The sequence below is a fragment of the Vitis vinifera genome, chromosome 5 (genome assembly GCF_030704535.1).
Source record: "Vitis vinifera cultivar Pinot Noir 40024 chromosome 5, ASM3070453v1".
Taxonomy (NCBI): domain Eukaryota; kingdom Viridiplantae; phylum Streptophyta; class Magnoliopsida; order Vitales; family Vitaceae; genus Vitis; species Vitis vinifera.
In genome coordinates this window covers 7,672,500-7,684,555 of record NC_081809.1, presented here as the reverse complement: position 1 = coordinate 7,684,555, position 12,056 = coordinate 7,672,500, and the positions used below count along the sequence as shown (strand labels likewise).

Here is a 12,056-nt window from a genome sequence, read left to right as displayed (position 1 = left end):
GCTGCATGTTGTTAACAGCATCATGTTCCGCCCTCGATTAAATTCCTTCTAATGGACAATTCCCTGACTTAGAAATGAGGAAAAGGAAAATAAAATATTCTTCATTTTAGTATGTTAAAATAACTGTTAGATGCAATATCTAAAACTTGATTAAGCATTGCACAGGCATTTAGCTTTAGAGAGTTACTTAGAATATTTGTCATTTCATTCACAAGGAATAATTGTAACTTAGTTAAAGGAGCTGGCTCTTATATATAGATATTGGATCACAATATTTTAGGTTGCCTTTTAACATGCGATGTCAGATTCTTCTATGATCATACCAAACTAAGTTGATTAACTTATATTTTATGATATTTTTGTTGCATGCCAATTAATCTCATGCATGTAAAACTATCAAATCCCATGAAGGTAGTGCGCATATACCTCATCCATTATTGCAGAATCAGGCAGTTGTTTGCCGAATTTTGCTTTGACGATCCTCGTTGTTCCTAATATATATATACATACACATGGGATATGATATTAATTTTTGATATTATTTTCCATGTATAATGTTTGGTTTGTGAAAGAATAGAAAATTGAAAATATATTGATCTTGAATGTTTGGTATTTAAAAAAATTATGAAATCCTTTTCATATTTAGTATTCTTCAAGTATCTCTTTATAATTTGTTCTTTAATAGGTAATTTTTATTTTTTTTATTGATAATATTAATAATTAAAACATTCAAAGTTGTATAAACAAACAACACTATTATATTTTTTAAACAAAGATTTAATTTTTAATAATTTTTTTTTCTCTTAGCAAAGTGACTAACATGAGAAAAATATAAAAAATAATAGATGAGAGAAAAGAATTTGTGGTCCTAGAGATGTGTATATCTCATCTCTCTTTATAGATTATTAAATTATATATATACAATAAAACCTTGATAAATAAATATTCAATAAATTAATAACCTCATTTAAATAATAAAATTTCTAGTCTCAATTAGGGCCAATCTACTAAATTAATAATATTCTTGTGAAATGTATAAGATAATAATTCCTTTAGATATATTCAAGGGTTCAAGGAAATATAAATTTATAATTGATAAAGAACATAAAAAAAAAAAAAAAAAAAAATAGCAAACAAAAATTCATAATAGTAACTTTTTATAACTTTTATTTTCTAATAATTGTTCTTAAAACATGGATTTAAAAGTTGTTTGCTTTTTCTTTGTACCTAGCTAATATGAAACTCAACATCATTCTTTGTTTTTTGCAATGCATACGCTACCTTTTATGTGTTAATAAAGTCTCTTAGGCTTGTAAGTATTAAATTTCAATCACATTTTTGGATTTACAATAAAATCCCTATATGATATTCGTGGGACTAAGAAAAATTATTATCTTAGTTGAGTTATTGATTTATCAATAAATAGATATTTATTAATTTAAAGAGAGTATTACATTTCTACTGGTACTATACACAAAAAAAAAAAATATATGCCAGAGATATTATATGCATTGCAAAAAATTAAGGATGATGCCAAACAAATTTTGATGCATATTTTTGAGAAAAAGAAGAATTTAGAAAATAGACATTCTAAAAAGTTACTTAATACTACATTATGAATTTTTGTTTGCTATTTTTAGTTTATGTATTTCATCAATTATTAATTTATATTTTTTTTGGATAAACAGTTCCAAAATAATTGTTATCTTATGCATTTAGCAAAGTTATTAACTTAGTAGACTGGTCAAGTTGGGACCATAATATTTTATTATTTAAGTTAGATTATTAATTTATTGAACATTTATTTATCAAAGTTGCACAATATAAGTCATACATGTATAAGTGTTGTAGTAGAAACATAAATGTTCATTCTAAATAATAAATATCTATTTATTGATAAATTAATAAATTATTCATTTAGTGATAAATTAGTATTCTTGTTATCTCTTGGTCCCACATTTTATAAGGGTTTTTATCATATATGAAATATGAGAAAGAGGGTAAATATATATCTCATCTTTTACTATATTCTATTTTGCATCAAATATGAAATGGGATAAATCATAGCTTTTTCACACTATGGAATTACATGGCAAGCATATTAAAAATGTGAGACAAAGCTAATTTAATTAGGAGAATCACCTAAGAGGAGGGTGAATTGGATGACTAGGATCTTTTTGCAAAGATTAATTAAAAGCATGATACGAGTAATTAATAGTGAAAAATGAGCAAAAGGTAGAGAGAAGAGATATTTAAACTCTTTTTATAATAGTTTGACAATTCGCTTACATTCACTCAAATTCTTAATCGAGTGAGGGTTCTACTATCTAAGACTTCTAATACAAGCCTTCAAGCTTTTATAATTGGATTTACCAGTTCCAAAGGGCACTATAATATCTTTAAGCTTTCCACCAACTTGAAATCTTTTTTACTAAAAAAAGAACAAGTAGATAAAGCTTTAAGACTCTTAATTTTAGTAGAAAAATACCTATCAATATAAAAGAAAACTAGGATAGATTTCAAAGGTGTACTAAAGGAGTTTTGCAAGTTTGGATTCAATGCACTTAAATGATGATTTGAATGAGAGAAAGTAAGTGTATTTTAATTCAATGGAAGTGTTTTCTTATTAATAGATGTAATAAAACACTTCAATTTATAGAAAACAATCTCAGACACCTAAAACCACAAAAAGTGGTCTCGACTAGTCGAACTTTGATTCAAATGATTGACTAGTTGTTGGTGTATTTAATGCATAACAAATAACCATTGATACTTTTTTAGGTTCAACAAACTTTTGACTAGTCCTCAACCAAATCTCAATCGAGCAAGCCAAAACCTCAACTAACTATACGCCGCCTACCGGAAGAGAGAGAAAATGATTTGGAGCCTCAACTATTCCTCGAACGTGTGAGCTTAACTAGTTAAGCCAATTCCCGAACTGATTGAGCTGATTCCCCAACCAATTTGACCAGTTCAAGGTGCTCGTAATTAGTTGCACCTAAAAATGTAGAAAGACTCCTAGGGTTTTGTTCCAAGATTCCAATAACTAGTATAATACATTTAAAACCCTTTTTAAATCAATTTTGTAAGAATTAGACCAAGGTTTTGAGATAAAATGCATATTCATCCAATTCAAAGGTAAAATATAATTTTTAAGTTCAGGTAAGGATGAAAAATATATCTTAGAGTGCATAGAAAAAATCTAGACCTAAATGCATCAATAGAAACCATCTTATAATATATCCTAGACACTTTAAGTCTTCAAGTTGTCCACTTCTTCTTGTCGTTTGATTTCTCACAAGGATACTTGAGCTTTCTTTGGAATAAATCATTGAAACTGAAAATTTCATTTGACTTAAAGTTGTTAGTGTATTTAACCTTGTTTTGTGATCGTCAAAATATAATTAGGAGAATCATTGAGCTAATAAAAAAGTTTTTCATCCTTTAATGAACACTTCTAAGGCCCTGTTTGGTTTGACTTTTGAGAAGCCAAAAGTTTTTTTATAAGCTCAATAAGAGCTTCTATGCCTATTTGACTAATTTCGTTGAAAAAGTTTATGATTTAAAATAGAGTTTAATATGGAAATTTAGGAAAATGTTACTTATTGTAAAAGTTTTATGGCTTACTTAAGAACTTCTTTCATGTATAATAAAACTTTCACAATACTAAATCACCCTTAAAAAATTATGGCATTGACTTGACTCCTAGTTAAAATAAAAAATAGGCCACTATCCCACACGAAGCTTAAGTATTCTTACATGTTAACTTTGATTGTTATTCCTTGTTTCTCATTTCTTGTCAACTTTGATGGTTATTTTCATGACCTCTCCGAACTTATTATTAATGTTTGATTGTTATTTTTAGGAATGACAATGGGGCGGGTTCGGGACGGGTCGCCCCCATCCCAACCCCGCCCCGTTTATTAAAAACAATTCCCATCCCCGTCCCGTTTAAAAAATTAAACGGGGCGGGTCGGGTCGGGGCGGGTATGGGAATTCCCCATACCCGCCCCGCCCCGCCTCGCCTCATTTAGTTTTTTTCAACATACACCATTGGGAATCATATTGATGGTACACCACGGCGATCTGAGCTAAGATTGTAGTGATGGTGAGCGGCTCTGTTCTGTACTAAAAGAACTGGTTCAGAAACGAGAGGAGCACGCACGAGACCGTTCCGAGAACCACATTCAGAAGGTGAGCACCGGCAGAGAAGGGTCGTCTGTGGTGGGCACAGTCAGAGCCACTTGTTTGATCGGTGAGTTCTCTTCGCCTGGGCAGGTTTCAGTGAAGAAGACGATGGCTCCAAGCTCGAATACTACCCTTCTATACTGCAGAAAACAGAGAGATAGAGAATGTTAACTTTCTTTTGCAAAGATGTGAAGAAGAAGAAGAAGAACAGAGGACTTACTAAGAGGGGAGGTGATTTCGTTTAATTTTTGGGATTGAACTATGAGCTGAGAATCTGATGGAATTGTTATGGTTCTGGGGTGGACTTGTGCATTTTTGATCCTAGATCCTCATGTTCTTGGCTTGAAAAGTAGTTTTGGTTTTCTTTGTTCCTGATCTTGTTTCATTTTTCAATTTGGGTGTTTTTGTTGTTTGGTCTTCACTCCAATCCTTGCTTTTGTCATTTCGATGAAGTTCTGTTTGAGTTCATTGCTCAATCTGTTATCTTTATGTTTAATTTAAATTTTTTTTTCCTGTAATTTGATTATGGGTTGCTTTGAAAGTAGATGTATAGTTGAAGAATGAAACAAATCATATTGATGGTACACCATTGGGAATTTTATATGTAAACGGGGTGGGGTGGGGCGGGATGGGGTAATACCCGAACCAGCCCCGAACCCGCCCCGGGTTTTAAAAAAAATTCCATACCCGTCCCAAACCCATTTATTAAATTTAAACCCCGTCCCATTAGGGGCGGGGCAGGGCGGGTACCTGAAAAAACCCGCCCCGTTGCCATCCCTAGTTATTATGATGTAACAAGGTTGTGCACCATTTCTTGTCCTATTTCAAGACCTTGAGTTTGTGTATTTATAATTTTTCGTTAGTGGATTGAGTGTTCTATTGAAATTCTTTTAAATTAATCTTGTGTTACCATTTTTGAAATATTGAAATTAAGAATGAAAATGAGAAATTAATTTCATTTCCGTTTGTTAACATATTTAAATTATTTTTTAAAATAGTATAGAAATAGAAAATTCATTATTATGAAAATAAAATTTAACTTTTACTAAGATTTTGATTCCTCTTTTTTACATGATGTTATGTCTTTGTCAGCTTGTTTAATAATTTATTCTTCCTCCAAAACATAATTCCCAGAAAATTTAACAGATAATTTTTTTTACTGGTTTATAAAGTCGTAAGCAGTGTTAAATCAATCACTCAAGAATGAGATTTGTTAAGGAACTTGCTTCTCTTTTTTTCACTTTTTCATTTGCGAATCATTCCCTGTTGCAGCTTGATTTTATGCTGGAATAATTAGGATTCATTTGATGGGCCATGGCTTTATTAGTTTATGATATCATATTGACACAAAACTGGACACTCCGTCTCTTTTATCTTTATTCTTTAAAACTTTTTTTTGAATTCTTTCCTGGACAGTTTCTACCTCATAGTAGCGCACGGCCCAAGCACCCATGTCCCCAGCGGTGGCCAACTGTTACACGTACAGCCTCCCATAGCCGAATGCAAATCCTGTGAGCAACTCAGAAAAGAAATGGAATATTTTTATTTTGTTAATATTGTTGTAGCCTTTGTAATTGAAAACGTAATTTCATAGTTTCTGTGCTATATTAATGTTAGCATCTAGCATCTACACCTCTTCATCCATGTTGTTTTTGACATCATCTGAAGTTCATGATGCATCAGCTGACAAAATCCCTTATAGCATCTCTTCGGGTTCAGGAAATCTGGCAATTGGGGTAGCCTAGATCCACTGGTTAGTCACTATCAATGGTGGAATAGTTTATGTCTCAATATCCATTAGAATAAACGTACTGTTGCAACGTATATAGAATCAAACTTCTATGAGGGAATTGATCTGACATGAGAATATTATTAGCAGAGTGAAAAGAGTGGTACTTTTAGTGGTTGATGGAAATTGGAAAATATTCTTCCTTTTTCCTCTCTTACGGTTCATGCTTTGTCCATCAAATGTGTATTTTATTATATACTCCAAGCAATTTAAGTCATTTCCCTGCTGAATGGCCTTTGCATCTGATATTTTACAAGAGTAGGGTGTCTTCTAGGAGGAGTTTTCTGATATAGTTCTAGTACTTCTGTGCTAGTTGAAGGGTTATTTACTGATCTCGACCCCATGAAGTTTAAATAAAAAATTTTAACGTCGAGGTGTGTGGAATTCAGTTATGAATCATGATGGATTCTATCCACCCAGTGATGCTATTTTCTTAGACTGATTGATGCCCAAGTGGGCATCTCGAAAATGAATGCAAAGAAGGATTCAAGTTGAGGTTCCAAATGAAATTGGGTTAGGCCCTCAAAATCAGTGGTGCCCACCAAAAGAAAAGCAAGGAACCAACAAGTAAACCAACTTTGTCCCTGCCACTTGGTTTGGTTGGCAACTCTTCTCTCCTCCCATCTTGCCTTTTTTATTCCCTTTAGGACTATTTCTTTGAATCGTCTTTTGTCCGTTTATATATGGGTCATTTCATCATTAAACATTCTCAGGGCTGCCACTCACCACAACACTCCCTCATTGCCACTTCTTTATCCCATTTCTCATTCCAAGGGAATAACTGGATGAGGCTGTGGTCACTTTCTTTGTATTAATCAGGCTTCTGGATGCCTTCCAATTCATTGCTCCTAAACTGTCGTTGCCGCTACTTTATCATCTTTTGGAGTGTAAATTATTGAATCACGTCAACTAGCTGTTAGGAGTGGAATTAGATTTCTCAAGAGGATACCCTCAAATTGTTTCCAAAATTAACCTTGTCTGAATGCCCATAGCATGGTTAGGAGACACCCCGATGAGCAATCCGTGTGTGACAGTGGAACATGAACTAGTGGCGGTTGTTTTGCTGATTTTAAGGAGAACAAGCAGATCTATTAATAAGGATTCTTCATCCTTTACATCAGATATTCACTCTGCCTGGTTTGGTTCATACTAAAAAGGTGATGATTAACCAAGCATCAAAACTAGCAGAATCTCAAGAGGGAGTTTACAGATTAAGGCTAGCTGTATGAATCAATTGACACTGGGGTGTTTACTGTGGGCAAGCTTTGATCCTGAAGGGAGACAGTGCCATTGCCATAGCCGTATGCAAAATGGAAATTTGCACAAAAAATGGCCTACCATGTTTGAAGATAACATACTTCCCTCGTGAAAAGGAAATGAATCAAAGCCTAGTTGCCTAAAAAATTTACAGAAGTACGAATCCAGTTTGCTGGCAATTTGAGCTTATTTACCTCCTTTCTATGTACTAAAGGAACTTGGACATAAATAAGATGTTGCAGTTCCTAATGGAAGAAGCGATAAAGCACTTCTGCCTTTGGCAAGAATTCTCCGCCTCTTGTTAATGAACTGCAGTTTTATTTTTTATTTTTCACAAGAAAAACCAAGAAGGAACTTTGGACAAGGAAAAAAGAATGTTTCGAGTAATGGAATGCTATACTTTTTGTTTTCTTTTCTATTCACAGTATATAAATGATCTAAATTTTTATGACACAGATGCATTTCGAGACAGCAAATAGAATATCCAAATAAAGGAAGGTTTAACCTGCAGCTAAAAGCCAAAACATGATTAGGGATGAGGTTGCAATCATTATCCAACTCAGGAAGGCCAATGCAACTGAAATCTGGTATTTTTGGCATTCCTTCCCGAAATCACAGTCTCCAAAATCGCTATAGTACAAGACTGTGATGCCGGCAGATGCAGAGGCGGCTGCAAGGGACAATGTTGCTGTAACCTGTTAATGATATTAAAATAAAATTAAAAGAAAAATAGAATGAATAGAATATTTTTGAGCTACTCATGAAGCCAAGAATTGTTAAAAATTTCAGAGACTGACCCAGTCTCCAACTACAAAGAGGCTGACCAAAACAGGATTGTGGAGGACCTTCTTTTTCACCAAGGCATATGCATCCAAGAAAGCAAGCCCAAAGCTCCAAATGACTTGCAAACCCATTGATGCGATCAAGTAGCTGCAGGGGCAACATGGCTTGAGAGCGTAAGGTCTAACATCTTGTAAGTCAAGAAACGGAATTTCAAGAAGATAGAACCACAAACAAAATGCAAAAAATTTGTAGGTAGTGGACTAGTAATTAGGAAGTAAAGCAACAATTCAGATGACCAAAAAAAAAAAAAACCCCTTTTTTTAAGCTAAACTTAATAGGTAGAGCCAAGTAAAACTGAGGTATGCTTAAACAAGCTTTATTTCTACTCAAGCATGCACTACAAGAACTTCCTTAGATAAAGTAGCTGAAATGAGAATGTGGAGAATGGAGATGGATAGCCCAGAACCAGAGCTAGAATTGGGTGGATCACAACAAAGAAGAAAGAAACATAACACATGAATGCATCATGAGAACCTCAAGGTAGCATCAATTCTTGAAAAGATGAGTGAATCAATTCAGTGGTAAGTTCATGTTCAGTAGTAAGTTCATTTTCAGTCGAGGCCCATGACTGCACAAGTGAAAAACCACATAGTTTAAGCCATAACAAGGCCAATAAGAACCAAATTGGAAAAGTAAAAAAATAAAAAATAAATAAAAAGCTAAAGAACAGAAAGGGCACAAGAGCTATATATATATATATATTTTAAAAAAAAACATATTTATAAAAAGTAATTCACTCAGATGGAAAAACATTTACACTAACTACCAATGAAGCAAACCCTAGTTGATATGAGTTTGTCCTTCCACCTTACACCAAGCCACTTAAACATTGGGAAGGGTTGAAGTCTAGACCTCTTCTGCTTCATTGCCAAAATGTACTACCACTAAGTTAGATTTAATAAAAGAGGGGAAAGGGGGTGAGGTTTGCCACAAGAGCAACATTTAACAGAAAAAAGTGGCCTTAGAGCAAAATGGCATAATACATAGCCAAGACTAATAACTAGTTGGTATGTCACAGATAAGCTGAATTAAGCTGAGTTGATTTTTTCTGCCTGGGAAAGCTGGCAGCTAAAAGTTCACAAAAATGTATTTCATACATTTGACCAGCAAAGTGGGTTGTGTACACCAGGGTTAATACTTCAGCTGTAATAAAGTCCTCTGTTTGGACATCATTTTAATTTTTACTCAGTTCTTGTAAAATCGTAAAAACCTATTATAAAGGAAAACAAGTACATTGACACGAAATGCATAAATAATAATGGAGAAAACAGAAACAACTAGATCTTTCTCTCCAATTTAAAATTTAAATCAGGTGGAATATCTAACTGATTACAAAAATATGCAACACAAAAAAAAAAAAAAAAAAAAAAAACCAAATTTGAGCCTTCCAATAACAAATTAAGTAGTAATTCACATTGTTTGACATGATCTATGCAGTTGAACTTTTCACTGCTCATGGTTCACCTCCTAGACTGGTGATTCATGGAGTTCACTCAAATATGACTTTTGATTTGCTCAACCTTCAGTATTCTCATCAAACAATTTTGAACAATTATTGTTTTCAAAATATTCTCATTTCAGGGGCAAGCAATCTGAGCAATATTAGTCCAGCATAATTAGCTAATAAATTAAATAGTAGTTCATCATAATTTTGTTCTGTTGTTGGAATGTTCCACATCTTTAAGCCTTCTGAATCACAAAATATGCAGAATGAACCACACCAAGACTTTTTATCAACATGTGAATGAACAAAGCTAGATCACTTCAACGAGAAGCACATGACTAGTCTGGAGAATATCTGGTCACCAATCGGTGGTTCCGAAACATTATTAGAGTATTTGTATAATAATTCATCCTCTCATTTCCCTTGAAAAGTGGAGCCTTCCATCTTAACAAGCAATATTTTTTTTTTTCTTTTCCTTTATTTTCTCTCTTTCCATTTCGTGTAACTGCTAAGAAAAACAAGCACCCATGTGAATGCTGTCATAAGGGTGGGCCCTTGTGGAATGGAAAGGTAAACTCTTAGACCATGGGATGGCATCAATACCGTTTAGCAAAGACTAGCAGATATGATTCCTAAGAAATTCTTGCCTAGGATAACTACAGACAATCAACAGTCAACCTCCTCAATTTTGCAGATTCAGCAATTTGGGAAGGAGGTGACAGCAATGGGATGACCTCTAAGAGGGAAAACCATCGTAAATGTAGATTGTTCAAGCCAGTTTAAAGGACTTTCATGGAGACAAAGCCAGAAGAATTCTCCAAAAAATGCAGCTCTGTTTGCAGCAAAACATACTCCAAAGTTGAAAATAAAGGCAGGAGAAATCAATCAGTGAACATGGGGAAGAAGGGTTACCCACTCTGTGGAGGTCAAGAGATCATAGTAGTAAATCCCAAATGGATCCTTATTATTGTTTTTGATTCTCTAATCGTTTTTAAAAACTGCTTCTTTCTACTGAAACCTTATGAAACTGTACCCAACTTAAAATCAAGTTGTTTGTAATCAAGAATATCAGGCTCAACCACATCTATTTGGCAAGTTAAGAATTCTGATCTTTTCATATTCTAACTGTCAAATCACCGGAATTTCTAATCCCATTATGGATGAAAAACATACGAATAAAATTCATACAACAACTAGAGAGGTTATGAAATAAAGATCTCACACAGAAGAGACATCCCGGAAAAGAAATTTATAGAAACAAAATAGAGTTGAGTTGGGGAAGAACAAATACCAAAAAGCTGTGACACTGAAGAAGCTGGAAGTAGTTGCCATGGAAGCAATCGAACCAGCTGCAAACATGCACTGGGAAATCCTAAGAATAAGCCCAGTCCAAGTCCCAGGTGTTCCAGGAAAATCCTTCATCTCTCTCTCCAAATCCAGGAAAATTTCAGATTCTTTGAGGATCAGACAAATTACCAATGCACCAGAATTACCTATACATACAACAACTCATCGAATCATCAAGTCTCATCCCGCCCTTACCGACCTAGCATGCGAAGAACCCAATACAACTGGAACCCAGAAACTATATTCCAATAAATGACGAGAAATTACACCTGGGTAATAAGAAGATAATGAAAATACAAGACTGAGATGAAGAATAGAGAGGAAAACAAAAGGGCAGCCAGAAATAATGAAATGAAACAGCTCACCCAAACCAAACTTTGTTCTGACAAGTTACCAATCACTGCAGCTCAATGTCAACCCACAAGAACAGTCAACTTGGGTGATCTGATCTGGCCCACAGGCGAAAAATGAGTTCCATGGCAGACGACTAAGGGGTATCATTTAATTGCTTCCACCAAACTCAGCGTAAGCCCAGATTAATTAATTTTGGTGGCTTGCTTTCATCAAGTGTTCCAAAAAAAAAAAAAAAATTTAAAAATATAATAATGACAAAATTATTTCTAAATCTGTCCTGGTAAGACAAATAGGAAATTATTTTTTAGCTTTAGTTTATTTTATAGAAATAATTTTAACTTTTAAAATTTACGTTAAAATGTTATTATTAAAGCCTTTGCAATTGAAAACCTTTGATTGGTATTTTATAAACATTTTTTAATTATTTTAAATTTTATTAGAGTTTGGTAACTCAAATTTTATTTGATGCGATCCAAAAATTTCTGGTGCAACATATATATAGTAAAGTTATAATTATGAGATTTTTATTTTTTATTTTTTTAAGTATGTGGTGGTATAGTATAATTATTATTCATGCATCATCACATTATAATTATTATTTCACTCAAGCTAAAGGACCAAGGAATCGATCTTATCTTCAATTACACTACACAAAGGTGTGGCTCAGGAGAAAAAGAAAAAAGGCTTGGCACTTCCGGAACTTTTGATGAATAAAATGAGTATCGAATGAGCAAAAAGGACGGACAATTAGAAAAGTAAAATTCGTGAACAAGGGCAGAAGGTTTTAAAAAAGAGGGGAAAACAAGGAAAAGAGACAAGTGCATTAATCCTAAC

At 33.6% G+C, this 12,056-nt stretch overlaps 1 protein-coding gene across 2 annotated transcripts; it reads right to left on the bottom strand.

Annotated features, from left to right (window-relative positions):
• Positions 1-7,621: 7,621 nt before the first annotated feature.
• LOC100261392 (CASP-like protein 5B3) lies at positions 7,622-11,436 on the bottom strand. Of its 2 annotated transcripts, XM_010651762.3 has the most exons (4): positions 11,234-11,436; positions 10,813-11,137; positions 8,032-8,164; positions 7,622-7,929 (listed from the first exon to the last, which is right to left on the bottom strand). In XM_010651762.3, the coding sequence occupies exons 2-4, from the start codon at positions 10,941-10,943 to the stop codon at positions 7,735-7,737; spliced, it is 459 nt and encodes a 152-aa protein (XP_010650064.1). In that variant the 5' UTR covers positions 10,944-11,137; positions 11,234-11,436; the 3' UTR covers positions 7,622-7,734. The 2 variants fall into 2 exon arrangements, with proteins under 2 accessions (XP_010650064.1, XP_003632021.1); XM_003631973.4 differs by having other exon boundaries at positions 7,622-7,904; positions 10,813-11,235.
• Between the last annotated feature and the right edge of the window lie 620 nt (positions 11,437-12,056).

What these genes read in the sequence shown, in the direction of transcription:
- LOC100261392 (XM_010651762.3), bottom strand. Translation starts at nt 10,943, where the DNA reads ATGAAGGATTTTCCTGGAACACCTGGGACTTGGACTGGGCTTATTCTT. An exon ending in TTCAGTGTCACAGCTTTTTG is followed by an intron (nt 8,165 to 10,812) that starts GTATTTGTTCTT and finishes TTGCCCCTGCAG; the next exon opens with CTACTTGATCGCATCAATGG. An exon ending in TCTTTGTAGTTGGAGACTGG is followed by an intron (nt 7,930 to 8,031) that starts GTCAGTCTCTGA and finishes TATCATTAACAG; the next exon opens with GTTACAGCAACATTGTCCCT.